A 14371-nucleotide genomic window follows, 5' to 3' on the forward strand; every position below is an offset into this window, starting at 1 on the left:
CTGGCTTCATAGAATGAATTTGGAAGTGTTGCTTCCTCTTCTATGCTCTGAAATCGCTTGAGTAGTACTGGTACAAGCTCTTCTGTAAATGTTTTGTAGAATTCTCCAGTGAAGCCATCTTGAAATTTTCCTTTTATTACCATAAAAGGCCAAACCAAACCCATTGCCATTGAGTCGATTCCAACTCATAGCAACCCTATAGGACAGAGTAGAACTGCCCCATAGAGTTTCCAAGGAGCACCTGGTGGGTTCGAACTGCCAACCTTTTGGTTAGCAGCCGTAGCTCTTAATCACTATACCACCAGGGTTTCCTTTCTTAGCATAGGATCTTTGAAATAAGTGCATAGATTCTAATACATGTGACCACACTTATGAATGTCCGTTGAGTACCAAATACTCATGTCTACAAGAAAAAACAGTTACTGTACTTAGAAAAGGGACCAATAACATAGAAAGCATTCAGATTTTTTCCTTTTTATGGAGTTCTAATAGAAGTTCTCAGTAAGAAAGAAGGTGAAGAGAAAGCTAAGAGCAGAAGAGTGATGTGGGATTCTGTTGCAGAAAAGTGGGAGGAGGGATAACTCCCTGGATTTTAAATATTGTTACCAAGGATTTCTTCTCACCCAAAGAAAATAAAATTATAAATCTTACTAATTGCTGAATGGATTTCCTTTTCTTAGTCTCTCGATTTCATACTTTTAAATTCTGTACTTGAATTTTGGAGATGTTAACTCTGTCCATTATTGACAAAATATCCTCTGGATAGGGGAATACTATTTTTTTTCCCCTTTCAGTTTTGATGCTATTAAAAGAAAAATTTAGATTATCTTTAATTAAAAAGAATTGCAGGAAATTATATTTCTTTTGAAGATTTTTATGTACTAGTTTCACTCTTTGGTTGGAAACTAAATATTTAAAATAAAAAATTACATGCATTTCCTCTTTTTGCCATCTTTAGTGAATCAGAGGACTACTTATTTTGGTCCTCTTCAGAGGAGTAGCTTAGAAAAGGGCTCTCTAACATTTTAGTCATCTTTCTTGGGTCCAGATATAAGAGGTAGACCTTTGTTCGATGGAATTTTCTCTCCTGCATTTTCCTGGTTTGCTTTCTTAGACTTCCTTTTTCTATTTCCTCCACACAGATTGGTGAGGAAATGAGCCAGAACAGTTTCATAAAGCAGTATCTGGAAAAGCAGCAGGAGTTGCTTAGGCAGCGTCTGGAACGTGAAGCTCGAGAAGCTGCAGAACTTGAAGGTAAGCTCAGACTGTCAGTTCTTACAAGGAGTTCTTCATTCTTATCCCTGTTTCCAGGTAGATGGGCTTGTCTAACTAGGCAATCTCAGGGATAAGTCAGGCTGAGACTGCTACTTATTTGCTTTGGTAGTTTGTGGACCCAAGTGAGTTACTGTTTACGTTTTGTCAGGAAAGAGACACTTAATTTAACTCTCTTGCTAGAAGAGGATTCCTGCCAAGAGGAAGAGTTATAAGTAAATGAAGCTACTGTCTAGATGAGATAGAGCTTAATCTTAGGGAGTTTTTTGCTGTGTGTATAGTTCTCTTTTTGGTATATATCTCTCCATCCATGAATTTGCCTAACTTCTTTGACTCCTCTATGTAGTCCCACATGCTGAGCCCTTCACTCCCTCCCTGCCCCGACCCAATCTGTACTTTGCAGAAGCCTCAGCTGAGTCGGAGGACGAGATGATCCATCCTGAGGGAGTGGCTTCCCTGCTGCCTCCTGACTTTCAGAGCAGCCGGGAGAGACCAGAGCTGGAGCTCAGCAGACATTCGCCCCGTATGTATCTCTCTCCCCACTGCGCTTTTTGTCAAACCTGCGTAGTTGGTGGGGGGAGGTAGTTATACCTCCTTTCGTGCTAAGCCTCCATTAAAGTCACAGGGAAATTCTTTGATATTGATGTTTGACATCTGGTTTTTTCCATGGAAATTATGTCCTTTTTGAAGTTTGCTTTCACCTATACGTTGTGTAACTTCTCAGCATGTTTTATGAGGCAGTGTGGTTTTTTTTTTCCTTCCCATCTATACCTCTTTAGGTTTCTCTGACTCTGAATTTGGAAACGGTCACAACAACTCTCTTTTATCTCTTCACCTATTGTATAATGCGTTGCACATCCAATCATCTCCCCACCCCCAAAAAAATGGGCGTCTGCCTCATTTTATTAGTTGATTTAATAAATTTCTTTTAGTGCCTGTTGTATACCAGGCACATGCGAGGCACCAGGAATATAGTAGGGAAAAGATATAACAAGTTCTTCCCTAATAAAACTTAGTCTAGTAAGGAGATGGACATTAAACAAACAGTTGGATAATTAATTACAGTTGTGCTAAGTGCTGCGAGAGACAGTGCAAAGTATTATGAGCACATATTACAGGAAGCTGTAATCTGGTATGTGGTTGGTTCAGGCAAGATTAATTTTTCCAAATAGCAAATATCATTAGCACCTAATTTTGCATAATATTTCAAGCAAAGGTCTGAAAGTGCAGCCTTTGTTTTCTAGGAACTACCTGTCTAAGACAGTATACTTTGAGGAGAACATGTACCTAAGACTTGAGGATGGTAAGCAGATATTTTAAACCAATGTGTGAATTGGTAAGTACAGTGAAACCTGTGAGAGCCAGAACTCGAGGGGACTGCCTTGTTTTTCCAGGTCTCGCAAGTTTTCCACTATGACGGGGTTCAGACTTTACTACTTTTCTGTCGCTCATTTTAGTGGAAAATATTTGCGTTTTCCTTTTCTGACAGGTTTCTGCCTTATACAGGTTCTGGCTTTTACAGGTTTTACTGTATTTTGAGTCACTGTACACATTAGTGGTGGTGAAGAGGTCACTCCATACTTAATACTTCTAGAATGTATGGGAGTTATTAGCTCTCCTGATTAATATAGAATTCCATCATGGAAATAGATTTTAAGGAGATATTTAATGGTAGGAGAGAAATTTCATGAAAAGCTAGGGAAAATGGAGGGTTTTTAAAGCTAATTTTAAGATCCTAGGTTGCTCACTGCATATTATTCTTGATCTTAGTCTCAGAACCAAAGAAGCCTTTTAACAGATTAATACTGGAATTATTAAATTCTCTTAGACACTTTTTTTCTCCTCAAGCAGTTTATGCTTGACTACTAAATGGAAGTTTTTTGGTTTAAACCCACCACTGGTGCAGTGTAAGAAAGACCTGGCAGTCTGCTTCTGTAAAGATTATAGCTAAGAAAACCATAGAGAACTCAGTTCTGCTCTGTAACACATGGGGTCACCATGTGTTTGAATTGACTTGACAGCAACGGATTTGGTTTTTGGTTTCTGCCCAAATATAAGAGTAGTAGACTCAGTTAATCCACTTTACTGTCAGCACCCTTTTTTCCCTGTTTGTAAAGCCAAGAGAAGGAGAATGCCCTTCTATAAATTGTTGGGTTATTTCTTTTTTTAAATAAATAAAAGTCAGTTGAAAATATTTATTGAATTCCTGCTGTGTATGTATCTCTGCGGAGCCCTCATGGTACAGTGGTTAAGAGCTGGGCTGCTAACCAAAAGGTTGGCAGTTGGAATCCACCAGCTGCTCCTTGGAAGCCCTATGGGGCAGTTCTACTCTGTCCTATAGGGTCGCTATGATTCAGAATTGACTGTATGGCAACAGGTTTTTTTTTTTTTTTTTTAAATGTATCTCTGTGCTAGAGTACATGGGAAGTTAGCACTGTAACCTTGTAAAGGCTGTTGGGGAGAGAGAAAACAATTGCACATAAAACTAACAGTAGAAGACAGTATGTGATTAACCTATCGCCCTCAAGTCAATTCTCATTCATAGTGACTCTATAGGACAGAGTAGAACTGCCTCATAGGGTTTCCGAGGCTGTAACTTTACGGAAGCAGACTGCCACATCTTTCTCCTGCAGAGCAGCTGGTAGATTCAAATCATGGACCTGAGCACTTAACCACTGCACCACCAAGGCTCCTTTTACTATGCAATTACATGACATAAATGGTACAGACACATGTACCATAGTGATTTGTAAGAGTGGAAGATCCCTGAAGACTAGTAGAGAGAGCCTCACGGAAAAGAGATTTGAGCTGACCCTTAGAAATAGGTAGGATTTGAATTAGCAGGATAGAAGTTTTTTTTTTTTTTTTTTTCTTCCTTGAAGGAACAAAGGCATAGGTATAGGAGTGAATTTCGTATTTTGGAGGTATAGACTAATTTAGCCAGAATAAAGTATTCTTGCAGAGAGCTTTGAATGCCAAGCCAATTAGTATGGGTTTTTGTTGTTGTTGTAGGGAAACAATTGGAAATTCTTGATAAGAGCCATGTTGTGATAAGAATCTCTCTTTAAAAAGAATGAGGCTCTCAGTTATAAATGTAATTTGAAACAAAAATGAGGAATGGATCCTGAAATAGAAGTAAGGTTTCAAAAGTTAATAAGGATTTAGAGTGAGGGAAGACAGTCTCTTCAGTGATTTGTCTTCACTGAGACTCTGCCCGTGGCTATAATTGACAAGAAAAAAAAGGAAAGAGAAGTAAAAAATATATTAGAAAAATTGAATGTAGTAAATTGTACGGTACATCTAGCGATTGCCTTAAGTGCATTTCAGTATATACCCTATGCCATAAACTTTTATGCCTTTGATCTTGGCTGGAATATGAATTTCAGTATAGATCCAGTACATTTGGTCAAAGTCCTAAAGGGAGCAGTAATTTGGAGTTCCAGCAGAGCTCATTTGGGTTAGCGTTAATGCCTACTGTCTAACAGGAAATTAGATTTGCTTAAGGTGTAGAATAGAATGTCTGTCCACCGTAGGTGAGTAAGCTATCATATACCTGTTGCCGTCCAGTCAGTTCCAACTCATAGTGACCCTATAGGATAGGGTAGAACTGCCCCATAGGGTTTCCAGGGAACGGCTGGTGGATTTGAACTGCCGACCCTTTTGGTTAGCAGCTGAGCCCTTAACCACTGCACCGCCAGGGCTCCAAGCTATTATAAAATACCCATTGCTATCATGTCCATGCCTACTCATAGCAACCCTGTAGGACAGAGTAGAACTGCCCCATAGGGTTTCCAAGGAGCTGCTGGTGGAGTCAAACTGCCAGCCTTCTGGTTAGCAGCCAAATGCTTAACCACTGTGCCACCGGGACACCAAGTTGTTATAATGGTAGTTTATTTGTTGGCTTTGGATGTCCGTGATGAGTCCTTACGGGTTCTTTATTTAATGACAAGATTTAAATTAAAAGTCGGGTTTCTAGTAACATATTTTACTGATCATCAGTGGCACCTGAGGTGTTTTTTTTTTTTTTTTTTTAAAGTAGTAGTATTTTTAAGACTATGGATTTCTGGGCCCTACTCAAAAAATCTCTGGGAATGTAAGTCCTGGGACTCTGCATTTTTTTAAAAGTCCCCTAGTGGTTCTGCTGATCAACTCAATCTGTGAATGACTAACTGAAAGAATAGTTTTCAGGATCATGTTTAATCAAGATCTTTTGCTTATATTCCAGTAGCCTCTTATTTACGTGCTTTTGACAAAACCCCAAATAGGAAGGAAGAATTGGTTTATATAATTCTCCCTGACTCTTCCTCTTGAGTCCTTATCTCTCCACCACCTTCTTTAGAATTTTCTAAAGTGTTAGGAGCCAATGTCCACTCCCATAGTTCAAAGCTATCTGGATTCTCTTTTGTCATGACTGGCTGTACAGTAATTCTTACTACTTTTAGTTAATTTTTTCAAAAGAGTTCAATCTGGGAAAATTAGGGGGAAGTGCAAAAACATTAGAAAGGGATAAATATTCAGAATATAGGTTCCTTAACATGGGTATAGCCATAGGTATGATTTTTGGCGGCCCTTGGCTTACAGAGCATATAGCCCTCATTCCTTTTTTTTTTCCATGTCAAACCTGGAAGCTGAGATTTTAGACCAATGCTAGTTAAATTAAGTGTACAGCTAACTTTAGTAAGATTTAGGTTTGACATCATTGCCAGGTCTCGATTCTCTTTAATTCCTATTTCTTATTCTTACCTAACGATATCCTCTGGCCATGGGCTTTGCTATGATCTCTGTTGTTGTATGCCCTGTGATCTCTAGCTACCCCTTACATGAGTTCTGCAAATCCTGTCCAGGTTCCTGTTTTTTAGAGTGAAGAAACTACTTTCTTACATGGCCCTTAAACATTCCTCACTTTTCTACATTCTATGCTGTCTAGCAGCTACCTGGAAGACTTCTGGCTCTGGAACCTTGGAAATCTTACATTCACCCTGACTTGTTTTTCAACTCCTGAAATACATTTATTAACCCATTGTCAGTATCGGTTCCACCCTTCGCTGAAGCTCAGTTTCTTCACGTATTATTAACATCTGGCTTAAGGTACTCCTATGGCCATGTGCTCATAATAGATGTCAGCTTTCCCAGGAGCTTGTCTGCATCACATCACATACTTCCAAGAAGCTGGAAAGAGATTCCTCATCTCTTACTTATCTTTTGTATTACATACTAAGTTCTCGTTTCATGTGTGAAGGTCCCCTCCAGTTCTCACTTTTTTTGCAAAACAGTAATGACCAAAGCTTTCTGAAGAGCCCTGCCCATTTTCCCAGATCTCTTTGGTGACTAATACTCAAGTGCTTCTAGAGGAGTAATCATCTGGGATCCTATCGCTCAGTTTTACAGTATGAAAAAACTTTATAATCCAGTAAAATGGCACACAGTTTGTAATAGGTGGAGAAAGACGCTGTTTGCTTGTGTGTACCGAATTTTAAAATCGCAACTCTAAAGCTCTTACTTGACCTTAACACATTTGTCCCTGGCCAACCTTGTACATACCTTTTTTCTTTGCTTTTTTTTAAAAAAAAAAAAAAAAAACTAAGATAAATCAGCTTCTTTCCCTTATATTTGCAAAGGAGCATTACCTTAAATTCATGGAAGATACTTTTCTTTCAGTTTGACTAATTTTATAATTTAACCTATTCTGGGTCATTATTGTTGATCATTTTAGCCACCACACTATGGCTCTCTTATAGATTATTCTTCAAATGTTTGCTAAAGTGTCTGGCGTGTCACCATACTTTATAACCATAGCTCCTGTACCCACACACCCACAATGAGGTTGTCTTTATTCACTTACTCGTGTATAAAATGGTATATATTCAGAGATCTTGTTAATCAAGTGATCATGGAGCAAGGTTTTACAAAATACCTTTAATTTTCAAATTCATTTTGTTACTATTGGAAGGGAGAAGACCTTGGGTTAGAGTTCACCGTCTGCTTTATTTGAACAGTTTAAATGCTATTAGTGTAGAACGTGGTTTTGTGGCTCATTTAAACCTTTTGTCCTGTGTTAAAATAGGGCCCAATCTAGCAGAGTATCTGGAATATGATTATCTTTAGGCTGTTTTCTAAACTTGTTCTCATCAGTATTTGCATTGTGAGTCTAAGTAATATTTTAATATTGGCAAGAAACTTAGAACATCTTCTAATCTAAACCCCCCTTTTTCTCAGTCAAAACATTGAGATCCAAATTAGTTAAGTAATTTACTTCATGGAATGTGAATGAAAATTTTTTTTCCAGTTTTCCATGGATTTGTTGATCAAGATGACCTAGATTGGTGGTTTTCAAGCTTTCTTTTAATAGTAGAACTCTTTTTTTTTGCCCCCGCCCAAAAAAAAAAAATCTCACTTTGAACTCCAGTAGGTAAAACATAATTGAGAGGGCCCAGCTCTGGAATCCTATCTAATTGACTTGATGTAGTTTCTCGGAACTTTAGGGCTCCACCATTGAGCTAAGTACTTATTTCATGAACTGTAGTTTTACAGATTGATTGATAACATTAATCATAATGTTTTGGTCAAAACTAACAAGTCATAGCAATACATAGTTAAAAAAAAAAATGGACACAGAACTTAGTGAAATCTTGAACTTTGATTCAGAGTAACAGAACGCTTTATGGGAATAAGTTCACTTTGTATTTGTACATATTTGCTAAGTAACTTGAAAACCCTAGAAGTTATCTTACATTTATTTTATACATACATTTATAGTATGTGAATTGGCTTTGAGGTATTGAAATATTCCATATGTGCGAAGCAAAAATTAGCAGTAAGACTCTAACCTTAGGGTGTTATATAGTCTGTTTTTCAGCATAGAAGTCAAAGAAGTTGACATAGATACGTATTGACTAGCTCATATGCTATGATTGATTGGGTTTTAGAAAGCAGCCATGAATGACTCCGACCTGATTTTCTTTCATTTGATTAGGAAAGAGCTCCTCTGTTTCTGAAGAAAAAGGTGAATCTGATGATGAGAGACCAAGGAAAGGAGAAAGGCGATCTCCTAGAGTCAGACAGGTAACTCAGATACTTACTAAAGCATCCATCGTTCTTTAGGTAATGCTTTGGGTATCTCTTTTTCTCAGAGTTGGTATCTTTGTCGATTTCTCTACAGTCATTTTCTTTCTCCTGTTTGTATTTTTTCCCTTTTATTTTTAAGTTTATATCTGCTCTAGCCTTCAGATTTCTGAGTGGCTATACAAAGAAACTTAATTGTAGAAGCTAGCCGGCTGGTCTTTATTCCTAAAGCACATTGGAAAACATATGACATAATGAATTATTGTATTAAATTCTTAACATTGTATGGTATGTTAAGTGAGCAGAACACAAAAGTACATGTGTAATGTAATTATGATTATGCAAAAGAAATGATAGGAGAAAGAATGACAAAAAAAATACCAAAATTTTGATAGTAGGTCAGTTTTCTTCCTGTACTTCTTAGATATTCTGTTTATATTTATTTTAGAAGTTTGAAGCTAAAAAAAGCTAGTAGTAGCTTTATTATTACATTCCTTTTGGTCATTCTCTCTGTTTTGATTCCCTTAAAGTCCATATTAATCATGATTGCCTGCTTTCATACATGTTTGTGTTGCTGAGAGTACATATCATTGAGTTTCTCCCTCCTAGGTGTGCCTTGTGAGATTTTTTTTTCCTCTTGATTACGAGCAAATATATTTAGAGCCATTGTACATCTTTTATTTCAGGCAAGAGCAGCTAAACTCTCTGAGTGCAGCCAGACTGCTGAGGAAGAAGAGGACCAAGAAGCACCTTCCAGAAATCTGAGGGTCAGAGCAGATCGAAATTTGAAAACAGAGGAGGAAGAAGAGGAGGAGGAGGAGGAAGAAGAAGAGGAGGAGGAGGAGGAAGAAGAAAATGAGGTTCAAAAGTCTAGAGAGGCACCAATCCTGAAACAGTTTGAGGAGGAAGAAGAGGAGGAGGAGATGTCCAGAGCGAAACCAGAGGAGGTGATGGATGAGAGACCCAAAACCATAAGATCCCAGGAGGAGGAAGGGTTAGAGAAAGGAGGGAGAGTGACAAGGTCCCAGGAAGAGACCAGAAGAAGTCATCTGGCCAGGCATCAGCAAGAGAAAGAGATGAAAACAGCTTCTCCCCTTGAAGAGAAAGAAAGAGAAATAAAATCTTCGAAAGGCTTGGAGGGAAATTCGAAGTCCCCTTCCCCTCCTCAGTTGACTGAAGATCTAGAGAAGGTCCCTCTTATCCTACAACGAGAGCAAACTGCCAGTGAGGAGGAGACTCTCCCACCTTTACTTACCAAGGAACCCTGTTCACCATCACCTAATATACAGCTCCGGAGTGAAGAAGAGGTAGATCCTGTGGAAGGCCCAGCACCCCCTGTTCTCGTTCAGTTATCTCCTCCTAATGCAGATGCTGAGGCCAGGGAGCTGTTAGTAGCTCAGCATACTGTCCGGTTGGTGGGAGGCCTGTCTCCTTTGTTGAGTCCTACAGACACCAAAGTAGAATCTCCTGCAGAGAAAATGCCAGAGGAGAGTGTACTGCCTCTAGTTCATAAAAGCACACTGGCTGAATCCTCAATACAGAAGGGTCTTGAAACTGAGCCAGAAAAATCTGCTCAGCCACTCCCTCTAAAAATTGAAGAATTAGCACCACCCAAAGGGATCACTGAGGAGTCTCTGAAACAGCCGTCTTTGGAACAAAAGGAAAGCAAAAGGGCTTCTCATACTCTTCGCCCAAGCCACAGTTCGAAGCGGTCACCTGACTCCTCATCCTCTAGCCGGTCTTCCTCTTCTTCATCCTCCACTTCAAGATCAAGATCTCGCTCTCCTGACAGCTCAGGCTCTCGATCTCACTCACCTCCACGATCCAAGCATAGAGATGGATCCCGGGCACGTTCTCACTCCAGCCCTCATAGTAGACTGAAGATGGGCTCTAGATCAACATCAGAGTCCAGGTCACGTTCCCGTTCCCATTCTCGTTCACGTTCAGCATCAAGCAACAGCAGAAAAGTGAGTATGGGTGAATCTTGGGTGCGTTGATGTTCTCTCTTACTCTAGCGTTCCTTAACCCCAGGAGAACTCATCATAATTTCTGACAGGAATGGGAAAAGCCTCCTTTTATCCCTAGATCTCTGGTTATTTTCCCTTCATTTCAGAGTCTAATTTTTAATTCAGTGATTTCTAAATGGGGTTTTTTTTCATTCTAAGTCCCTTGGATTCCAAAGAGAATCCGTATACGAATCTCTACTAGACAGTAAATTTCTTGAGGGCATGCATGTGTCTTTTTACAGTGCTGGCCACACCTAGTTGGGACTTAGTAAATATTTATTGGATATTCTAGGGAGCCAGGGAGAGCACTAACTCAAATAGGAATAAACATAGGGACGAAAGATCCAGATATTAAATTGGGTCAGTGAAAATTGGAAAATTCCATGATCTACTGAATTATATCATATAAATAATCTACCTTAGTATAATGTTTGATTTCATTTCTTTAGTCTCTGAGCCCTAGAATCTCCAGGGACAGCAACACCAGCTACACTGAAACCAAAGATCCCTCTTCTGGTCAGGAGGTTGCAACTCCACCAGTACCACAACTGCAGGTCCTTGAGCCAAAGGAGAGGACTGCCACCTCCTCGTCTTCTATCCAAGTGAGGCGTGTGAGCCAGCCTGAGCCACCCGAAAAGCATGTGAGGTTACAACCTGAGCAAGTAAGCTATTATTCCTACCCCCCCACCCACCTTCTCCCCTCCACTCCGCTCCCAGGGACATGGAGGATTAGGCATGATTTTCCCTTTTATCTTAGCTACAAAACTGAAAAGTTGGTCTGGACAAGGTTTAGTAGAAATGTAGAAGGTTGGAGATACCTGTTAGATTCCACTTAACTGATTTCCAACTCCCTGGTTTATGAAAGCTGTACATGACATTGAGCAGCAGGGTTCTCATCTTCAGGGCTCTTGGGGTCAGTTCTTCCTCAGAACTGCTTTTTTCTGTTTAAGGAAGCCTTTTCTCAGTTTTCTCAAAAAGAATTGAGTTCTAATAAAATGATCACTGGTATAGAAATTCTTGAAGAACCTATCTTTAAACCATATTTCTTCCATTTCACTTTCTAAAGTAATATAAGATATATAGAGCTATGTGTGGAGATGGTGTTCTGTATGTCCTACCCTGCCTTTTTCCAGCTCCATGATAAAGAAAAGGAACCAATCAGATTTAAGTACTTTGCTATGTTTGTTTTTGCTGTCTCCTGATAGGGGAGCCCAAAGAAGTGTGAAGCTGAAGAGGCAGAGCCACCAGCTGCCACACAGCCCCAAACCTCAGAGACTCAGACCTCTCAGCAACCAGAATCAGAAAGGATTCAGCACACTGTGTAAGTGATATATCTCGACTGGGGTATACAAGGAGCTAGGAGTGTGGGATAGTTCTTTGCTCCCTAGGATTCTTTGAGTAAGCTATCCTGGTTTCCTTTTAAAACACAAAGGCAGAGCTTTGTCTGGACAAAAGCTAAATTTCTGTTACTATGTTGAGAGCAGCCGCCATAAACTCTTAACGTAGTCTGAAAAGTGGCGGTGAGGGCATAAGGAAACCCACATCTAGGATCATCTGACCAAAACAGTCAACTGCTTTGAGGCACAGCCTTCTGCTTCCAGACTCAGACAATGTAAGGGAATTAGTGAGCGTTATAGCTTAATCTTCCAGTCACATTTACCAGCTATTATCTGAGCCTGGGAAAGCAATTTAACAAAGGATATTGACACGTTTATAAAGAAATGCACAGCGATGTGCTTTTTCCCCACATTATTACCTAGATTTTATTAAGCACAGTCTATCCTGGTTAGCTTCTACAGCATATAGTGCAGCAAAATACAAGGTCCGTATTAAGTCAGAAGCTTATTCCTGGGCCTCTAAGATCCTTTGATTGGTCTTACTGTCTTTGTCACTAATGTGAGTTTCTTAATCTTTGTGTTCAACCTTAGAGAACTACTTCTATATCAGGTTAAATTCGTAATCAAACAGGTATGTCATTCCTTATTCTGAGCTAGGTAATATAAACTAAGAAGCCATTAAGCCAAAATTCCTGGCTTCAGAGTCTCCTAGTGAGGCTTCGCATTGGAACTGAGAAAGTGAAGCATTCTGGAAATAAGACTGCTTAGCTTTTTGACATTGGGAATCCTAAACTGTTTTGGAGAATGTCCTTTGTAGACAGTTGGCCTGAAGTTGTTTCCTACTTGCTTTCAGGTTATTTTAACACTAATATTACCAGTATAATTATTCCCTTTATGTAATAGTCTAATAATTTACACTCTTCTGGCACCTTTAGACTGTCTTGACCCTGATTTTTGGAGGGTGGTGGGCAGGTGGTATGATTTATTATCTCATTTCCCTGTGTTTTTAATGATGGTGTTACACTTTTTACTATAGATTTTTCCCTGGAATATACCCTTGCCTACTGTCCATTCTAATATTCTTGCCTCTGCTGCTATCTTGTGGCCATTGTATTTTTTTGTTTTAAAGCCAAGAGTTCACTCCACGTCCTTTGAAAAGTTTTTGCTTTTCCCTTTTGGGATGGGTCCATTATTCTTTGGAGAGGGGTTTTTCTTCTAGGAGCATAAAGTGAAAACTCAGCGGATTCTGGAAGGTGTTCAGGATTCCCCAGCTACACCATCGATGAGGAAATGGGGTGACATCTTTCTTTTATATGCATCAACCAGAGATAATAACCTACCCTCCCTGCCCCTCCCCATCCCATGGGAGTACAGCATGTCCTTTGTATAATCGCAGTTTCAAAATGGCGGTTGACAGCCTGCTACTAATTGGGCCCGAGGAACTGCCTCCTATGCACCTTGAGAAGCAAGTAATTTTCTGAAAAGCTCTTTTCTACCCCTAAAATTCTCTGAGTTTGTGAGATCCTATCAACAGAAAGGCTCTTAATGCTGTTTTGAAGCACCGTTATTTCTGGACTTTCCCACACAAGTCCAAAGCAAACGAAGCTTGGAATCATATACAGAATTTATTTCCCCAGATAAAAGTGGCTTTGATCGTCATTTTATGACTGAGGTAATCTAGTTACATAGATTCTCGCAAAGTGATAGGCAAGTGGCACCTTGGGCAAGTACTAAAATTGTCCATTGTTATTAGGCAAGCTTCAGTGGAGCAGCGTAAAGACTGGAAATGCAGTCTGAGCTCAGAAGTAGCTCACACATACCCCTCTTACCCTGCCTTCCTCCTGCCTGCCTGCCAGATGGTCTATTCAGCAGCCTAACCAAAAGACACACCCAAAGGCCTGAACTCATAAGCTATTCTGATATGGGATTTGGTAAATGAATGTTTGAGAAGTTTGCCTATATTTCTGGTAAGAGTGGGATCAGCAGTACTAAATGAAAAAGACCATTTGTGGTTTAATTTTGGTTTTCCTGTCTATCTCAACAAAAAGTCACACAACTTTAAAAACCAGCTGGGGCCTATTGACTTAGAAAATATTAGAAAGAAAAAATTAGACTTTACTGCAAGGACCTCTCAGCACTTGGAAGAGATTGCCTAACTTGGTTAAATCCATTCTGATCTTGATTGTGCCCTGAGGAATGCTAGGTTTATGAGGTAAGGGTGTCTTTTTGATTGTTTGTGAGCCCTCAGTTGTATTTCATTTGAGTCCTATTCCAAAGTCCAGTCTTCTGCCTGCCATAGGTATAACAGAAATGTTCTCATATAGCAGAAAATAATGGTACTCTCTTTTTTACATTTTAAAAAATGGAAAAAGGAAGGAGGCAGGGAGAGTTTCGTGTGGGGTAACTGTATCATCACTCAGCCGTAGTTGACTCAAACTGGAACTTTTCTAGATACAACCTTTCTATCAGGTGATAACAATGTTAGGCTCTTGGCAAGATGTATTTTTGTCCTTTTGCCTCTATAGGAAGAAGGGAATGATTCTTTAAGCCGATATGACAATGTAATTGATATTCCCCACGGGACCTATAATGTCAGTATCCCAAATGATGTATACTGAAAAAGTAGAATTTATTGTCATCAGTAGAGTTTGCTCACTAAGAAAGAGGTACCTCAGGACATATCCCCCCCTCCCC

The 14371-nt window shown here is 39.5% G+C and overlaps 1 protein-coding gene across 1 annotated transcript in view; it reads left to right on the forward strand.

Annotated features, from left to right (window-relative positions):
* ACIN1 (apoptotic chromatin condensation inducer 1) overlaps positions 1–14371 on the forward strand; it is a 33300-nt gene that overhangs the window by 4646 nt on the left and 14283 nt on the right. Inside the window, exons 4-9 of the mRNA XM_004389924.2 lie at positions 1143–1254; positions 1676–1795; positions 8246–8334; positions 9021–10301; positions 10790–11002; positions 11546–11661. Of these exons, the coding sequence (XP_004389981.2) occupies positions 1143–1254; positions 1676–1795; positions 8246–8334; positions 9021–10301; positions 10790–11002; positions 11546–11661 (1931 nt within the window). The remainder of the gene's footprint in view (positions 1–1142; positions 1255–1675; positions 1796–8245; positions 8335–9020; positions 10302–10789; positions 11003–11545; positions 11662–14371) is intronic.

Source organism: Trichechus manatus, unplaced genomic scaffold (assembly GCF_000243295.1).
Source record: "Trichechus manatus latirostris isolate Lorelei unplaced genomic scaffold, TriManLat1.0 scaffold00268, whole genome shotgun sequence".
In the NCBI taxonomy this organism is placed as follows: Eukaryota; Metazoa; Chordata; class Mammalia; order Sirenia; family Trichechidae; genus Trichechus; species Trichechus manatus.